Source organism: Ctenopharyngodon idella, chromosome 16 (genome assembly GCF_019924925.1).
Source record: "Ctenopharyngodon idella isolate HZGC_01 chromosome 16, HZGC01, whole genome shotgun sequence".
Classification (NCBI taxonomy): Eukaryota; Metazoa; Chordata; class Actinopteri; order Cypriniformes; family Xenocyprididae; genus Ctenopharyngodon; species Ctenopharyngodon idella.
In genome coordinates this window covers 15,406,459-15,421,145 of record NC_067235.1, presented here as the reverse complement: position 1 = coordinate 15,421,145, position 14,687 = coordinate 15,406,459, and the positions used below count along the sequence as shown (strand labels likewise).

The following is a 14,687-nucleotide window of genomic DNA, read 5'->3' as shown; positions in this document are numbered from 1 at the left end:
AATACCATTACATTAGATAACAAAATATCATATCAAATGTCATTGTTATTGTTGTTTTTTAATCTGACAATTTTCAAGCATACTATTTGACATTAACTACTTGAGTTATTGTAAGTGATAAAACAATAGATTAACCCCTGGTTTCACAGACAAGGCTTAAGCCTAGTCCCAGACTAAAATGCATGTTTGAGTTGTTTTTTGACTGAAAGCAACTTGCACTGACATAACTTAAAATATGTCAGTGCCATTGTTTTGTCTCAAGATACACACCAGTAATGTTTTTTTCTAGGGCACATTTAGAAAAGCTAATTAAACATCCTGGCTTAATCTAAGCCCTGTCTGTGAAACCAGGCCTTACTGTTCAAATGAAGACTAGAAGAGTATTTTTATACTTGGGTTGTCAGACGAGTTCATGTAATGAACTACACCTGTGGTTACTCTGGTTGGACACCTGTGTGAACTTGGGAACTGACTTCATACATCCACTAAAAAGCATCTTTGCCAGTTTTGAATGTATACATTTGGCAGACTCTCATCCAAAGCAACTTGCGTTGCATTCAATTGCATTTTATCAGGTTCATGCGTCACCTTAAAAGAAAACCCAACACCTTCGCGTTGGTAAAAGCATGTTTGAGCTACAGGAATCAGAAAAGTTAGTTAGATGACGAAAGCTCTAGCAGCATTGTGGATGGATTTTTGTTAGTAAAATTGGGTGGAGGGTGAGGATGATGTCTATTAAAATTAATAATTCATAATCCAGAAGCTGTCCACAGACTTTGTTTCCTGCACAGACGGAATCAAACAGGGAAAGGTCGGCATTTTAGAGAAACCTGTACCTTGAAATTTTGAACCAACATATTCATTATGTGATAGGCATACTAGTGAAAAAATCTTTTCCAATTTCTATGTAAAAATTGTCTAATTTTGTGAACTACGTTTATGAAAATTTGCTATTTTTTGTTCAGTATTACCTAAATGTGCACATTTTTACTTTTAAATTGATATCTCAATTACCTCAATTCCTCAAATGATTTAAAGTAAATGTAGCAAATACAAAAAAGTATTCAGTCGCACTTATTCAGTGTATCCGCGTGAACATTCAACGGATCACGAAACTGTTGAAACTTCATAAACCTTCAGCTTATCACACAAGTCTACAAAACACTAAACCTGAACACTACTTAAAGTCTTTGACTTAATCTTCACCCAGTTTATAAGAGTTTGTCTGTTGACAACAAATAATTGTGAATTTTCAAGTAATGGTCCTTTCTGAGGCCTTGGCCTACAGAACAGCTAGAATTAAACACAAGTGACTTAATACGATGCCTACTATCTGTTAATATTCTGCACAGTGAAGGCTGACACTATTAAATCTTGTATGTCTACAACAAGAGTAATAAAACATAATCTACAAATGCACACTGACAAACACAAAAACTTACGCAGTAAGACATAAGAAAAACAAACAAACAAACAAACAAATATTTAGTATACTAAGTCTGTATTTAGTATACTATGTCTATATACACCTAAAAATGTTTCTTAAAATGGTCATTAATGTTATCATTCAGCTATTAAACTTTTGTTGATCATTCAGTTCCATGATTACAGACATCACACCAAAAACGTCAGATCGGCATCCGAAACATTTGCGCAAAACTTCACACTACAATACAATTTCAAAACACTATATAGGCCTATGACCATATTATTTTAATGAACAAAACAAGCTGCTTGTAAACATCATTAAGAAATAAACACATCTCCACCTATGTCATTCTGAATGGAATATTTTATAGCTCATTGTTTGTGTCAGACATTTAACAAATCACCTTTGGCTTCATACGATAAAACACATCTATCAGACATGCAGACTAATAACAAAAAGCAGCATAGTTTGTGTTTGTTATAGTAACAAAGCAATACTTACAGTTCCGATGAAAAGTGTGTGTGTGTGTTCTGTTTAGTAACTCAGAGCTACACTGACATTTTCTTCCAAACACACTCAGTCACACACACAGGACAGGAAACTGCAACGTGATTCGCGTAGCTCTACGCTCATGTGTCTGTGGTATCGTATGCCTTTGTTTTTACTTAGACACTTCAGTGCTATTTACCTCTATATCATCGCCACACATCATTCATCACACCAAAGGCCTTCCGTCTGCTTCAGCGAGCCTTTCCTAGAGCTCCTTTCACTTGCATTCCAATGTCTTTGTATTTTTATACAGTGCATTTTTATGTTATACTATGCCAGAACACAGACACACTTTTGTATTTAAAATCAGATGAATTTTCTTCATATGAAAGTATAATTTATAAATTGCTGTATATAATTACATAAAAAGAAACATTTGAGTCATTTGTTCTGTTTGTTTTGATGTCTGTGAACAGCTGTGCACATATGGACACCTGTGAACTAAAACAATTCCAGCTGCACCAGTTTAATTCTGCTCATTAAAGCTATAGTGCAAATGTGGGGAAATACACACATACACACAGCACCCCGCCCAACACATGTAGAGGCATGTTAAAAGAATATTACATTTTTATTTTTGAAAGAAAAATGGAAACATTCAACATTCTTGTTGTGAAAAACATTATATTATATACTCAGCAAAATATACACAATGTTTTAAAGGAACAGTAACCATGGCATATTCATTCATCTAAAGCAAAAAGTGCATGTCTTATTCGTTGGCATCATTAAGCAAAATGCACATTTAAAAGCACAGGCCCAGTGTGGCATGATTTTTTTCTCAGTAGTCTTGCACTCTGCTCTTCTCGATTGTATGGTTCGAGCCTGCTGTACGTGTACGCGGGTTGTGCTGTTGTCTGGGCACTGGAAGCGGCCTCTCTTGCTCTACCAACTCCACCTCACTCTCAGCTCTAAAAACAAACAAATGCTGTGAGACATCTGTAATACTGTAGTATTATTGCTTTTAACACTGTAGTTCATTTATGCTTTAAATTCATATGAATTATTAACTACGAATAAGGAAATATCAATAACCAAATGTGTAACTGTGTACATATAACCAATGTTAAGGGTAATGCATTACAAATAATGAGTTACATAATCAGATTACTTTTTTCAAGTAACTAGTAAAGTAACAAATTACTTTGTTATTAATAAACAAGCAAGCCCGGCCCAAGTGAGAAAAAGTAACGCAAATATAACTTTACGCATTACTTTTTTTTATAAAAAGTAACTAAGTAACATAATTAGTTCCTTTTTTTAGCGAGTAATGCAATATTGTAAAGTACTGCTTTTAAAAGTAACTTTCCCCAACACTGAATATAACATCCCTATATTTATCCATTTTGTACATTACTACAATGTGGTGTAAACAATAGGGATGCACAGATATAAAAATCATATTCGTTTTTGTATAAATGGCAGATTATTTAAATTCTAGACTATTTTGTCAAAATAAGTTTAAAAAAAATCACATTTAAAACATTACAATCAGTCTCCTAAAATTCTTGAAAGTGAATTTAGGCATAATTATGAACAGTGTGAAAAAGGCAATGGTAATCTAAATGTAACAATAGGGAAATGAGCAGAACAGTTAAATATGCAATATCAACCAATACTGATGTTAAATTAAATTAATTTTAACAGAATATATAACGAAATGGCAGCATTTGAAAAAGGGATAAGTTCATTCAAAAATGAACATTTTGTTATCACTGACTCACCGACATGTCATTCCAAACCTTTTTGACTCTCTTTTTTCTGTAGAACACAAAAGAAGGTGTTTTGAAGAACGTTGGAACAACTTTTGAACACTGACTTTCATTGACAAAAAAACTGACACGTTTTTCAAAATGTCTTCTTTTGTGTCAAAATGTTTATTTTGAAGTGAACTATCCCTTTAAAGCAATATAAAGGCCATACAAACTTTTAGTAAGCCTAACTGTGAGTAATATAAGTTTCACTGTATTGCACAGAGTAAAGAAAGAGAAGGGACCTGCATCGGCAGTAGTCTTTGGCTGTAAGGGGCTGCCGCATGGATCTCAGCTTTTTCACTCTCTTCTAGATAAAAGAAAACAAACATTAAATGAGCCACTTCCTATCTTGCTTGTTTGCTGGCTTTCTTCCTTTTTTTCTCTCACCTTCATTCGTTTGTTCCTTTGCCGGACGAGAACAGTCACAATGATAAGAACAATCAGAACCACAGAACTGGCTCCTACGGCAATCCAGATCCACAGCTGTAGGCCAAACACTTCATTTTTCCATAGTCCACCACCTGTAGGTGTTTTCCCTTTCTTTTTAATGACTTCCTTTCCACCTGTTCAGTGATCATAATAGACTAAGATTGAGCTGTTGATATGGGATTTTGCTTAGTGCACAATGGACATAAAGTGCATAAGTTCTATTGTTGAATTACATTCATCCCTGTAGGAATCATTTTAAATTTAAAAATTTAGGTATCAACTAATGTACAGTATGAAAAATTATATTTTATTCAATTATTGTTTTTAAATATTAATTTTAAGTGGCTGTTAGATAACAGCAAACATAGTCTAAAGGTAAAAATAGGGGAAATGAGCATACACAATTAAATGTCTAATTCCAACTGTGGACTGATCTCTAACATCGGCCGCCAATAACTGAAATGGTTCTGATAAATAAAGTGCATCCCTACAAGTCTGATTTTGTAAAGCTGTGAAATGTAGATTTGTTTTACCTGAAGGTTTGGCATCTGTCACAACTGTCAAATTCATCTCTGCAGTAAGCTTCACTCCTCCCTCAAACTCCACTGTACACACATACTGCCCTTCATCACTAAGCTGTGCCTGAGAGAATAAGAGAGGAAATGACTGTCAACATAAAAAAAAAAACTCTTAAAATAAAGGTTCTTTACTAGCATCTATAGTTCCATTAATTAAGCATTTTATACATTCTTCAAACACACACACAAAAAATGGCTTCACTGAAATGTTCTTTGAGGAACACAAAATGGTTCTTTTATAGCATCACTGCAGCAAAAAAAAAAAAAAAAAAAAAAAGGAGCCTTTATTTTTTAAGAGTGTAACATGAAAATGTATATAGTTCATTTAAATCAAGTTCAGTGTAAGGTATTCACATTTATCAGTGTGACATCATAGTTGATGTTGAGTTGTTCACTAGTAAATGTGAGTTTCGATGAATTCTCGCCACTCCAGTGTAAGCCTTTGGTTTCCGTGTTCTTCAAGGTCGGGAAAGAGACTGTGGGGAGGTGGTCAGCCGTCCATTTCCCACCCACAACACGTTGAGATACACGCTGAGGAAGAGAACAGGGCAGCACTATTTTGCCTCCTTCAGAAACTTCAACAGCTGTGGTCTGGAGACCTGTTGGAGACCCAGACAAATGTCATTTATAGTATGAAATGTGAAATATCATAATATTTTTTTTTTTTTAATTGTTTAATAACAATTACTGAGGGACACCAACCAACAACAGTCAATTTTAAACTGAACTTCAAGTCATCCTTGATCAGACATGTCCACTGGCCATCATCTTTTGAAGTCACAGACTTCAGGTGAATTACTTGTTTTTTATCATCTTTTTTATCATTAGAGGGACTCATCCACTGTACTTCAGTGTCTGGGTGTCCTGTAATGTCGCAGTGCAGCTCTGCACTGCTAGACTGCACCAGCACTGGGCCTGGTTTAGCAAAGACTGAGACTGAGGGAGAAAAAGGGAGCAAATATTAAAAAAACAAAACAAAAAAATAAAAACATTTTTTTAAAAAAGGCAACTCTTGGTTCTCGCCACTGCTGTCGTCTCTCACCTGACACAATATGCAAAGTGTATCGTTTCCCTGTCTGACTGCAGGAATAAACTCCAGCGTCTCTTGTCTCTAGTTTGGAAACCTTCAATTTTCCTCCACTTGCATTTGCTCTATTCTTAATATGGGAAGGACCTTTAAAAATAAAATCAATTATAGTGTGACTACTCACAATACTTCATATTCAAATCATTTTTGTATCAAAAGGTGAAGAAACTACCCTTCCGACTAGTTCCAGTTTTGCCATCAATTTTCAAGATGAGAGTGTTGTCCAATTTCCATTCTACATCACTGTTCTGAGATACTCCACAATCCATGGAAACCTCACCCCCGACTTGACCATACTTGAGCTCATTACATTGGCCACACGATATGAACAGTGCTGACGGAGAGAAGTAAGAGGAGTTAAAGAAAGCAAAGCCGTGCAGGCAGAGTAATTGCAGACCGTTTAAAATAAAAGGTACTTCAGAATATTACAATGCACTTTATGAGTTTATTTATGCTCACCAAGAAGAAAAAAGAGGATCTTGCAAGCTGGCATTCTGTTTCTTTCTCTAAAAAATATATTGAATGAAAAGCAAAAGTTTATTTTTAAATCAAAAGCCCAGCGTTATACTGAATTTTTTTTTAAAGAAAAAATCCTATCTGATAATTTTTTGTATATGAAAAGAGGCCTTTGCTTTTACAACTAAGAAAAGAAGAGCAAACAGGAAAACAACATTATGTGGCTGTGAGCCACAAGTGCAACTGCTTTCGGTAATTTTTGTTTCATTCTCTCTTGATCTCGTTTTTTCCCCCTCAGTAAATGATAGTCCTAATTTTAACTGATTAAAATTAAATTTGAATAATTTGAGATAAATATCCAAGACACTTGTATTACTATTAAGCTAAACACATTATTACCAGCAAAATATATGATGCATCCAAATTGTAGACAAACATTGATATAAGGGGGAAAAAAAAGAATAAAAATGTTTATTGTCTCAGAGCTTTATAATGTATAGTATATTACAATGTACATTTCTCGTAGAGTGTTTGTGGTGCAAATGAGCATTTCTATTTCAATCTTCTATTATTACAGATTATATTACAGGTTATTATGACCATCTGGCAAATTTTCATAAATCCTGTAAAAAAAAAATCCTGTGGTTACATTATAATCTTGTAATCGTTTGTCGTTTACTTTTAAGTTCTTAAAATAAGCAGTTATATACATTTGATTTTTTTTTTTACTTTTTATATTACATTTATTATTAGTGTAAGTCAGTCCTTATATTTATATGACGATATATTTAAAAGGCATTAAAGTTAACGAAAGATAAAATGAAAATGTATAAACAGAAAAGATAAATTATAAATGAGCATCAAGGTCAAGTGTTAAAATAAATATTATCCTCTTTTGGTTGTTAAACACGATATCTGAATCTCACCAAGAAATTTAAGACAGATTTATCTTTTCTTAGCTCACATGCAGCAAAATTCTGTTGTTTTCCCCCCGTTTTTATTTAAACCCTGTCGTGTATGCAAGACAAGGTAATATATTTTAAAGTTGAAAGCTCTGTTGTTTATACTCACGTTTGAATGCTGTTTTATGTTTTGCTGAAAAAGTTTCAAAGAAATTCTGAGCCTTTAGTCCGACTGGTAAAAACCAGCCTGTGTGAGAAAACAGCCGATACGAAAAGCTGAACTAGAAACTGAAATGAGGTAAGAGAGCGGAAGAAAAAAAAAAAGTTTTTTTGGAGACAACAACCAATGTAGGGCAGAAAACGCCTCTCACATGCACTTCTCAGTGGGAAATCCTTGTTAGATTTCAGAATTAAGCTTATAAACAGGGTCACAATAACATGATATACATATAAATTTATTAAAAATGAATCAATGCTAGTATTTTACACCTAAACTAACAAGCCTAAATAGCATGTGCACACTGATGCAAGTATTGACGTCTCAGTACAGACGTTTACGCCATGCAGATTCACATAAGATACAAAGAGCTTTGACTTTGTAATTTACTTACCATCAAAGCTTGACAACAGTAAGACATAAACGACGCTTTAACTTTCCATTGTTAACCAGATGTGCTTAATTGAATTTGTGTCGTTTACTCACTTTTACATTCATAAAAAAGGAGATCAAATCATAAGGAAGAAATTGAAACCACACAATACCTTTTGCATTCATTTTTAAAATTTAAAATTCCAATATATAATTTTTAGCTGTTTTTTTAGTGATATTAACTTGTCATTAAACATTTTGCAGAAACATTCTGGAACACATGAAGGGAAGGAAGGTGGAGCTTAGCTCTAGAAGCAATGATGTCACAATAGACACAAACCAATCAGGGGGAGGCACGAAGGAGACTAGAGTGTGTGGTAAGGCATTGTACAACATATGGGCGTTTCGAGTAAGAACTCTAATCCGCACATCCTACATCTCTTTTTTTTCCTTCCATCTTTATTATGTCTGATTTCTCTCGGTAGTGAATAAATTCGATGGAGAAGTGCTTTGACTTATTAAATGGCGCACCGGTTCAGAAGCAGGAGTTGGGCCTACTTTTTTTTTCCAATAGATCAGATAGAGAAGTGTGTGAGTGTGTGTGTGTGTCTGGGTGAAAGAGAGAAAGATACTATTCTAGTTCACTTTATTCCACCACTCTCCTGTAAAAGTACAGGTAGCCCAGGTCCTTAGGTGGTTTCTCAGAGGCACAAACTTTCTGATTGTTAAAGATTACCCACCTGAAAGAAACAAACACAGACAATATAATATTACTGAGAAGAAAATACTGAGATGATATTGTTGTACAAAAGCTGCATATGAATAATGATAGCAGGAGTAGAGTCAGCTGATGGAGAGAGAACTTCACTCACTGTTGGTCCTTCTTGATGTGGCAGACATAATGACCACACATTGTGCTCGATCCCATGTGACTGATGAACGCAAAAAGCTCATACTCTTCGGGACAAATAATAATAATAATAATAATAATAATAATATAATAATGACATACCATATTTGAGAATATATCTGTATCTTACATACAAAGCAGCTATGAGTAGGTTTATCTATAAAACACTGTTGAAAAATCAGATCAATCAATATTTTTGTATTTGGTTAATGGGATAGTTCACCCAAAAAAGAAAATTATCCCATGACTTACATACCCTTAAACTATCCTAGGTGTATATGACTTTCTTCTTTCAGACAAACATAATCTGAGGTATTATAAAATATCCCAGCTCTTCCAAGCTTTATAATGGTAGTGAACGGCACTCCAAAAAAGCCTATCCATCCATCTTAAAAGTAATCTATATGACTGCAGGGGGTTCATAAAGGCCTTCTGAAGTGAAGTGATGGGTTTTTGTAAGAAAAATATCCATATTTAAAGCTTTATAAACTAAAACAACTTCCAGCAGATGGCCTACGCAAATCAATTTACACCAAAAGAGTAACTTCTGACTTGACACATGACGGACTGACAAGCACGGAGCTTATGCATCTAAGCTTATGATACTCCTACATCATACATCACTTTAGAAGTTACTCTTTCGGCCCAAGTCAATTTCTGTAGGCTGTCTGCCAGAAGCTAGTTATTTTAGTTTATAAAGTTTTAAATATTTTTCTTACAAAAACCCATCGCGTCACTTCAGAAGGCCTTTATTAACCCCCTGGAGCCATATGGATTACTTTTTTGATGGATGGATGCACTTTTTTGGAATTCGCCATTCACATTAAGCTTGAAAGAGCAAGGATATTTTTAATACAAGCAATTGTGTTCATCTGAAAGAAAATAGTAATATACACCTAGGATGGCTTGAGGGTGAAATTATCCCATGATTTATTTCATTTGGGTGAACCATCCCTTTAAGAATAACAGGTGATGTCTCTCACCATAGCTCTGAGAGCACGAGTGGCCTGGTCTCGACTGAAGCCCATAGAAATGATGGCTGCTAGGTGTTCCTCAGGTAGACTCTCCGTGGGTGTTGTGCCAGGAGCGGAACTAGAGCCAGGTGTTACGAGCCCCCTTTTAATCTAGGGGTGGGAAGAGGATTGTAACAAAAATAGCGTGGAGAGAACTGCCATCTCCAGGTCCCAGGGCAGATACAGTAATGCTTAATAATACAAAATTCAAAAACAACAAGATTTATTAAACAAATGGTAGGAATTAACAAAAAACTTCAGGAGGGGAGAGGCCAAAATAACAAACAAAAGGACATTCTTACTAAAGTTAAGGGATAACTTACCTATCAAAAGAAAATTAAATAAATATATACAAACAATTCCCCAACTCCCTTTCTACATAAACACAGGAGAAAATGTAGTTCTTAAATAAAAAAAGGCATCCACCTCCCTACAAAACTACAAAGAAAAGACTTAGAGTAACAAGAAAATTAAGGCAACAAAATAGAATAACTGATGTGAACAAATAAAACTTAAATTAACTGGAAAACTGCTCAGATTACACTCAAGTCTCAGGATTGCAAATGATAGCTGAAAACACTAGGCAGCTCAGGTAGACCAAAGTTAGCTGAAACACACTTAATTGCTCAGATTGTCGTAAAGTGTTAGATATACATCAGTTGGCTGAGACACTTCACAGCTCTTTACCCGAACACCATAGGCAAAATAACATACACAAAGAACAACAGCATTGGGACTAGAAGATGGTAGTATCTCTCAGCAGAAAGCCTCAGTCTCTCTCTTGGCCTGGAATTCTCTAGGTTCCTTTGTACTCCTCCTAACGAGCAGGAACAGGATTCAGGTGGCACTCTGTCAAGCTAATAAGAGGAGGAGCAAGAGCAACAGAGCACACACAGAAAAACAGGACCCACATAGTACACAAAACACTGAAAAATAAGTAAGATAAATTCCTACGTCCCTATGGACGCAACACAGGCAACACTAAAGGTGCAGAGAAATCTGCAGAAAAATCACACACAGAGAATTATTACTCTAAATCTGCACACTGATTTAAATTCTCTTCACAGCTGACACTCATTGATGAATGCATTTACCAGGGTCTTCCATGTGCCCCATCACCCAGTTCATAGCAGCGTCGATGCCAGTGTTGCCCGTGTAGTACACGGCCTTCCGGCAAGCCTCCAGAGGAAAACCCATCTCACACAGCTGAGACACTGTGGAGTCATCCAACACTGGAGCTGAGAGACAGACAGAGAGAGTGGTCTACACACATCTTTTGATAGAAGGAATATTTACACAGACTCAATGCTAATCAAAATTAAATTAAAAAGTTTAACCAATGCTTAAATCCAAGATAAATTCAATTGAACTGAAAACTGAATACTGAGTGAGGCTGTATTACATATGTATAAAGAGTGCACCATATAACAAAAGTGTTTATTTCAAACTAAAGCAAATGAATTTAATTAACAAAAGACAAAAAGAAAGTAAGCGAAGGAAAAAGAATGAAAGACTCAAGTGAAGATAGATGCAGTCGGAAAGAGGAGAAAAGATAGACTGACACAGCAGTGGGGAGTAGAGAGAGTCTGCTCCACACTGCTTCAGGAAGCTTCGGAGCGTTATGAATCTTTTGTGTCGAATCATGATTCGGACCACGTGTCAAACCGCCAAACTGCTGAAATCACGTGACTCTGGCGCTCCGAACCGTTGATGCGACATGCTGATTCGACATGCTGATTTGACACGCTGACTCGACACGCTGATTTATAACGCTCCGAAGCTTCCTGACGCAGTGTTTTGAAATCGGCTATCACTATATTAGTACATTAATGGATCTTGAGAGAGGAAATGTCACTGCTGGCTATGCAGGCCTCACTGAGCCATCGGATTTCAACAAAAATATCTTAATTTGTGTTCCGAAGATTAACGAAGGTCTTACGGGTGTGGAACGGCATGAGGGTGAGTAATAAATGACATTATTTTCATTTTTGGGTGAACTAACCCTTTAACCTCCACATTGGGTGTCATGAGAGGAGGCGAAGCCATGTCTGGCAGAAGCTCCTCCCCTGGCTGCTGTCCCATGGCACGAAGCGCACTCATATCCAGCGTGTCAGGAACGTCAGTGCTTACATCTAATAAAATGATCACATGATCATATTAGTCTTTAAACTATGGCTGTCAATCAATTAACTGAATTATTTAAATTTATATATTTATTTGTACAGAATGAACATGTTATAGTATCAGACATTGCCAATATATATATATATATATATATACACAGTGGCAAGAAAAAGTATGTGAACCACTTGCAGAATCTGTGAAAATGTTAATAATTTTAACAAAATAAGGGAGATCATACAAAATGCATGTTATTTTTTATTTAGTACGGTCCTGAGTAAGATATTTTACATAAAAGATTCTTCAGTTTTCCAGCATTTTTTGCATATTTGAACCCTTTCCAGCAGTGACTGAATGATTTTGAGATCCGTCTTTTCACACTGAGGACAACTGAGGGACTCAAACACAACTTTTAAAAAAGGTTCAAACATTCACTGATGCTCCAGAAAAAAACATGATGCATTAATAGATGGGGGGGTGAAAACATTTGGAATTTAAAGATCAAGGTAAATTGTATTTAATTTGTCTTCCGGGAAACATGCAAGTATTTTCTGTTGCTTCCAAAGGGCAATACTAAATGAAAAAAAAAAAAAAATGATATTCAAGCGAAATAAGAAAATTTGGACCTCTTCATCCTGTTCAAAAGTTTTCACCCCCCGACTCTTAATGCATCGTGTTTCCTTCTGAAGCATCAGTGAATGTTTGAACCTTTTTTAATAGTTGTGTTTGAGTCCCTCAGTTGTCCTCCATGTGAAAAGATGGATCTCAAAATCATTCAGTCACTGTTGTAAAGGGTTCAAATATGCAAAAGATGGTGGAAAACTGAAGAATTTTTGGGACCTGCAGGATTTTTCTGAAGAACAGTTTAACTGCTCAGGACAAACAAGAGACTCATGAAGAACCATCACAAAACAAACAAATAGTCGTAGATCATCCAGGTAACCACACACAGTATTAAGAATCAATGGTTTACAAACTTTTGAACTGGGTTATTTTAATCAATTCAGCTTTTTTTTTTTTTTGTCTTATGGATTATATGTAAACATCTTTTATGTAAAATATCTTACTCAGGACAGTACTAAATAAAAAATAACATGCATTTTGTATGATCTCCCTTATTTCGTTAAAATTTTGCACATTTTCACAGATTCTGCAGGTGGTTCACATACTTTTTCTTGCCACTGTATACATATATGTATATATATATAAGGTAAATTTCTTGATTTGGATAACAAGATGGTCAGGAAACTAAGCAAAGCGAGTGGTCCTAAGAGACAAAGATACATAAACACACAGAAGACTGACTGAAATGAAAATAAGTATTATTAATTACTTTGTGGCAGTGGTTTTGGCCTGAACTGCAGAGCTCCAGAAATCTGTGAGTGTTTCTGGTTCACTGAGAGCAGCCAAACAGGCAGCAAATGGGATTTGAGCACGTGTCACAGCGGGGGGAGGGGCTCCAGTTGACTCCGCCTCCTCAGCTTCTTGTAGCTCCTCTGATAAACAGGAAAAGAAGATGATAAATGAGAGGAAGAATAAAACAGAATGGATATACAGAAGCATACTATTATTATTTTATCCAGTCTTTCCAGTAAGTTCTCAATGTAAACTACATTCCAATGAGTGTCTAACCCATATTAGTTGCCTGATCCATGGGAACGGGCAGCTGGACAATGTAGTCCACTCGTTGGGTATACTTGGCTTTCTGTGACTGCTGGCATACGATCTTCTCTTCCACCAGGAAGCGGAAAGCTTCCGATGGATTCATGCCAGACCGACAGTTCCTCTGGCCAACATAAAGAAAAGCTGAAATGAGCGAAAGCACAAGTAGAGAAAAACAAAGACAGCAAGTGAAAGTCATCATCATTACCACCATCATATTTATAAAGTGAAGAAGAAACTCCTGTGCATCCTCAGGGTGGCCTCGTCCAACCAGAGCTTTGAACATGCGAGGTGCTATGCCAACCTGGTCACCCTGTACAAACGAAATCATATTTATAAATGGCTTTTTCTCAACAACTGAACATAATGAATTTTTGTAGTCTTGCATAAATTGTTACATTCCATTAGAATCAATTTATGAATGATTTACACATAAATTATGCTCATCTTTCCTGAATGAGACCCAGTGAATTAGAATTGTTAAGACTTGGATGGGTGTGTGCGTGTACCCTGGGATCGGTGGAGGTACTGGTGTCATCTTCAGGGTCACTGCTCTTTTAGTAACTTTTGTATCTTTAAGAATAAATTTATATTTAATTAATACAGTGAAGACTATGCATTGATTCTTTTTCACATTTCATTATTCAATATCTGAGTGTTACGTACTCTGATTTTTTGTTCCCTCCCCTTTTTGTTATTGGTTGCTGTGCTTCTCCCCTTAAGTCTGACGTCACACTGCAGCGCTTCCGGGTCCAAATGCTCTATCTCATACCACAAGAAAACAACAAACGGTGCTAATATACACACATGATGTGGTGTAATACTACCAAAAAATTATAATCATAACCTTTATCTCCATACCAAAAATCCCAGATGGCCAGACAGTGATTCATCTTATAAATCGTTAATAGCCTATATTAATGTCTGTGACGCTGTGAGCACGGAGACTGTTGTGTAGACTGTAAGTATTTTAAATGTTTAACTTTAAAATGTTAAATGTTTAATATGAATAAATAAAACTCATAAACGGCCGTCTAGATGGCTTTTCTCAAGTGAAACGAGCTGGGGCTTGGACCCAGAAACGGCTTTCCTTACATCACGACTTAACAAGCGGATAGAGGGTATGCATAGATGTCACTTTCCCGCCGGAACTCGCTCCCTCAGCTGGACTGAGTGGCAAAAGAACCTGCTGCATGACTGGATTTAAT

The 14,687-nt window shown here is 35.9% G+C and overlaps 2 protein-coding genes and 1 long non-coding RNA gene across 8 annotated transcripts in view; all 3 read right to left on the bottom strand.

The window, feature by feature from the left end:
- cd4-1 (CD4-1 molecule) overlaps positions 1-14,687 on the bottom strand; it is a 57,022-nt gene that overhangs the window by 19,121 nt on the left and 23,214 nt on the right. Inside the window, exon 1 of one of the 6 annotated variants that reach the window (XM_051864567.1) lies at positions 1,931-2,074. The exons of 4 other annotated variants lie outside the window; for them this stretch is intronic. The gene's annotated coding sequence lies outside the window, so the exon portion shown is untranslated. Of the gene's footprint in view, positions 1-1,930; positions 2,075-14,687 lie in introns of those variants that run through there. One more of the 6 variants, XM_051864563.1, reaches the window with a different exon arrangement.
- Positions 2,531-7,525, bottom strand: LOC127496792 (roundabout homolog 2). Its single transcript, XM_051864569.1, has 10 exons — positions 7,354-7,525; positions 6,286-6,332; positions 5,999-6,160; positions 5,782-5,913; positions 5,442-5,675; positions 5,094-5,338; positions 4,695-4,803; positions 4,120-4,295; positions 3,975-4,039; positions 2,531-2,889 (listed from the first exon to the last, which is right to left on the bottom strand). The coding sequence occupies exons 2-10, from the start codon at positions 6,317-6,319 to the stop codon at positions 2,760-2,762; spliced, it is 1,287 nt and encodes a 428-aa protein (XP_051720529.1). The 5' UTR covers positions 6,320-6,332; positions 7,354-7,525; the 3' UTR covers positions 2,531-2,759.
- LOC127496793 (uncharacterized) lies at positions 8,450-10,398 on the bottom strand. Its single transcript, XR_007925367.1, has 3 exons — positions 9,667-10,398; positions 8,646-8,730; positions 8,450-8,513 (listed from the first exon to the last, which is right to left on the bottom strand). It is a non-coding gene; the product is annotated as an uncharacterized LOC127496793 (long non-coding RNA).

Bases quoted from the DNA above. Each gene is read 5' to 3' on its own strand.
- LOC127496792 (XM_051864569.1), bottom strand. From the start codon at position 6,319: ATGCCAGCTTGCAAGATCCTCTTTTTTCTTCTTG. The intron at 5,914-5,998 runs GTAGTTTCTTCA...TTATTTTTAAAG, and splicing joins AACTGGAACTAGTCGGAAGG to GTCCTTCCCATATTAAGAAT. The intron at 4,040-4,119 runs GTGAGAGAAAAA...TCTTTTATCTAG, and splicing joins AAAGGAACAAACGAATGAAG to AAGAGAGTGAAAAAGCTGAG.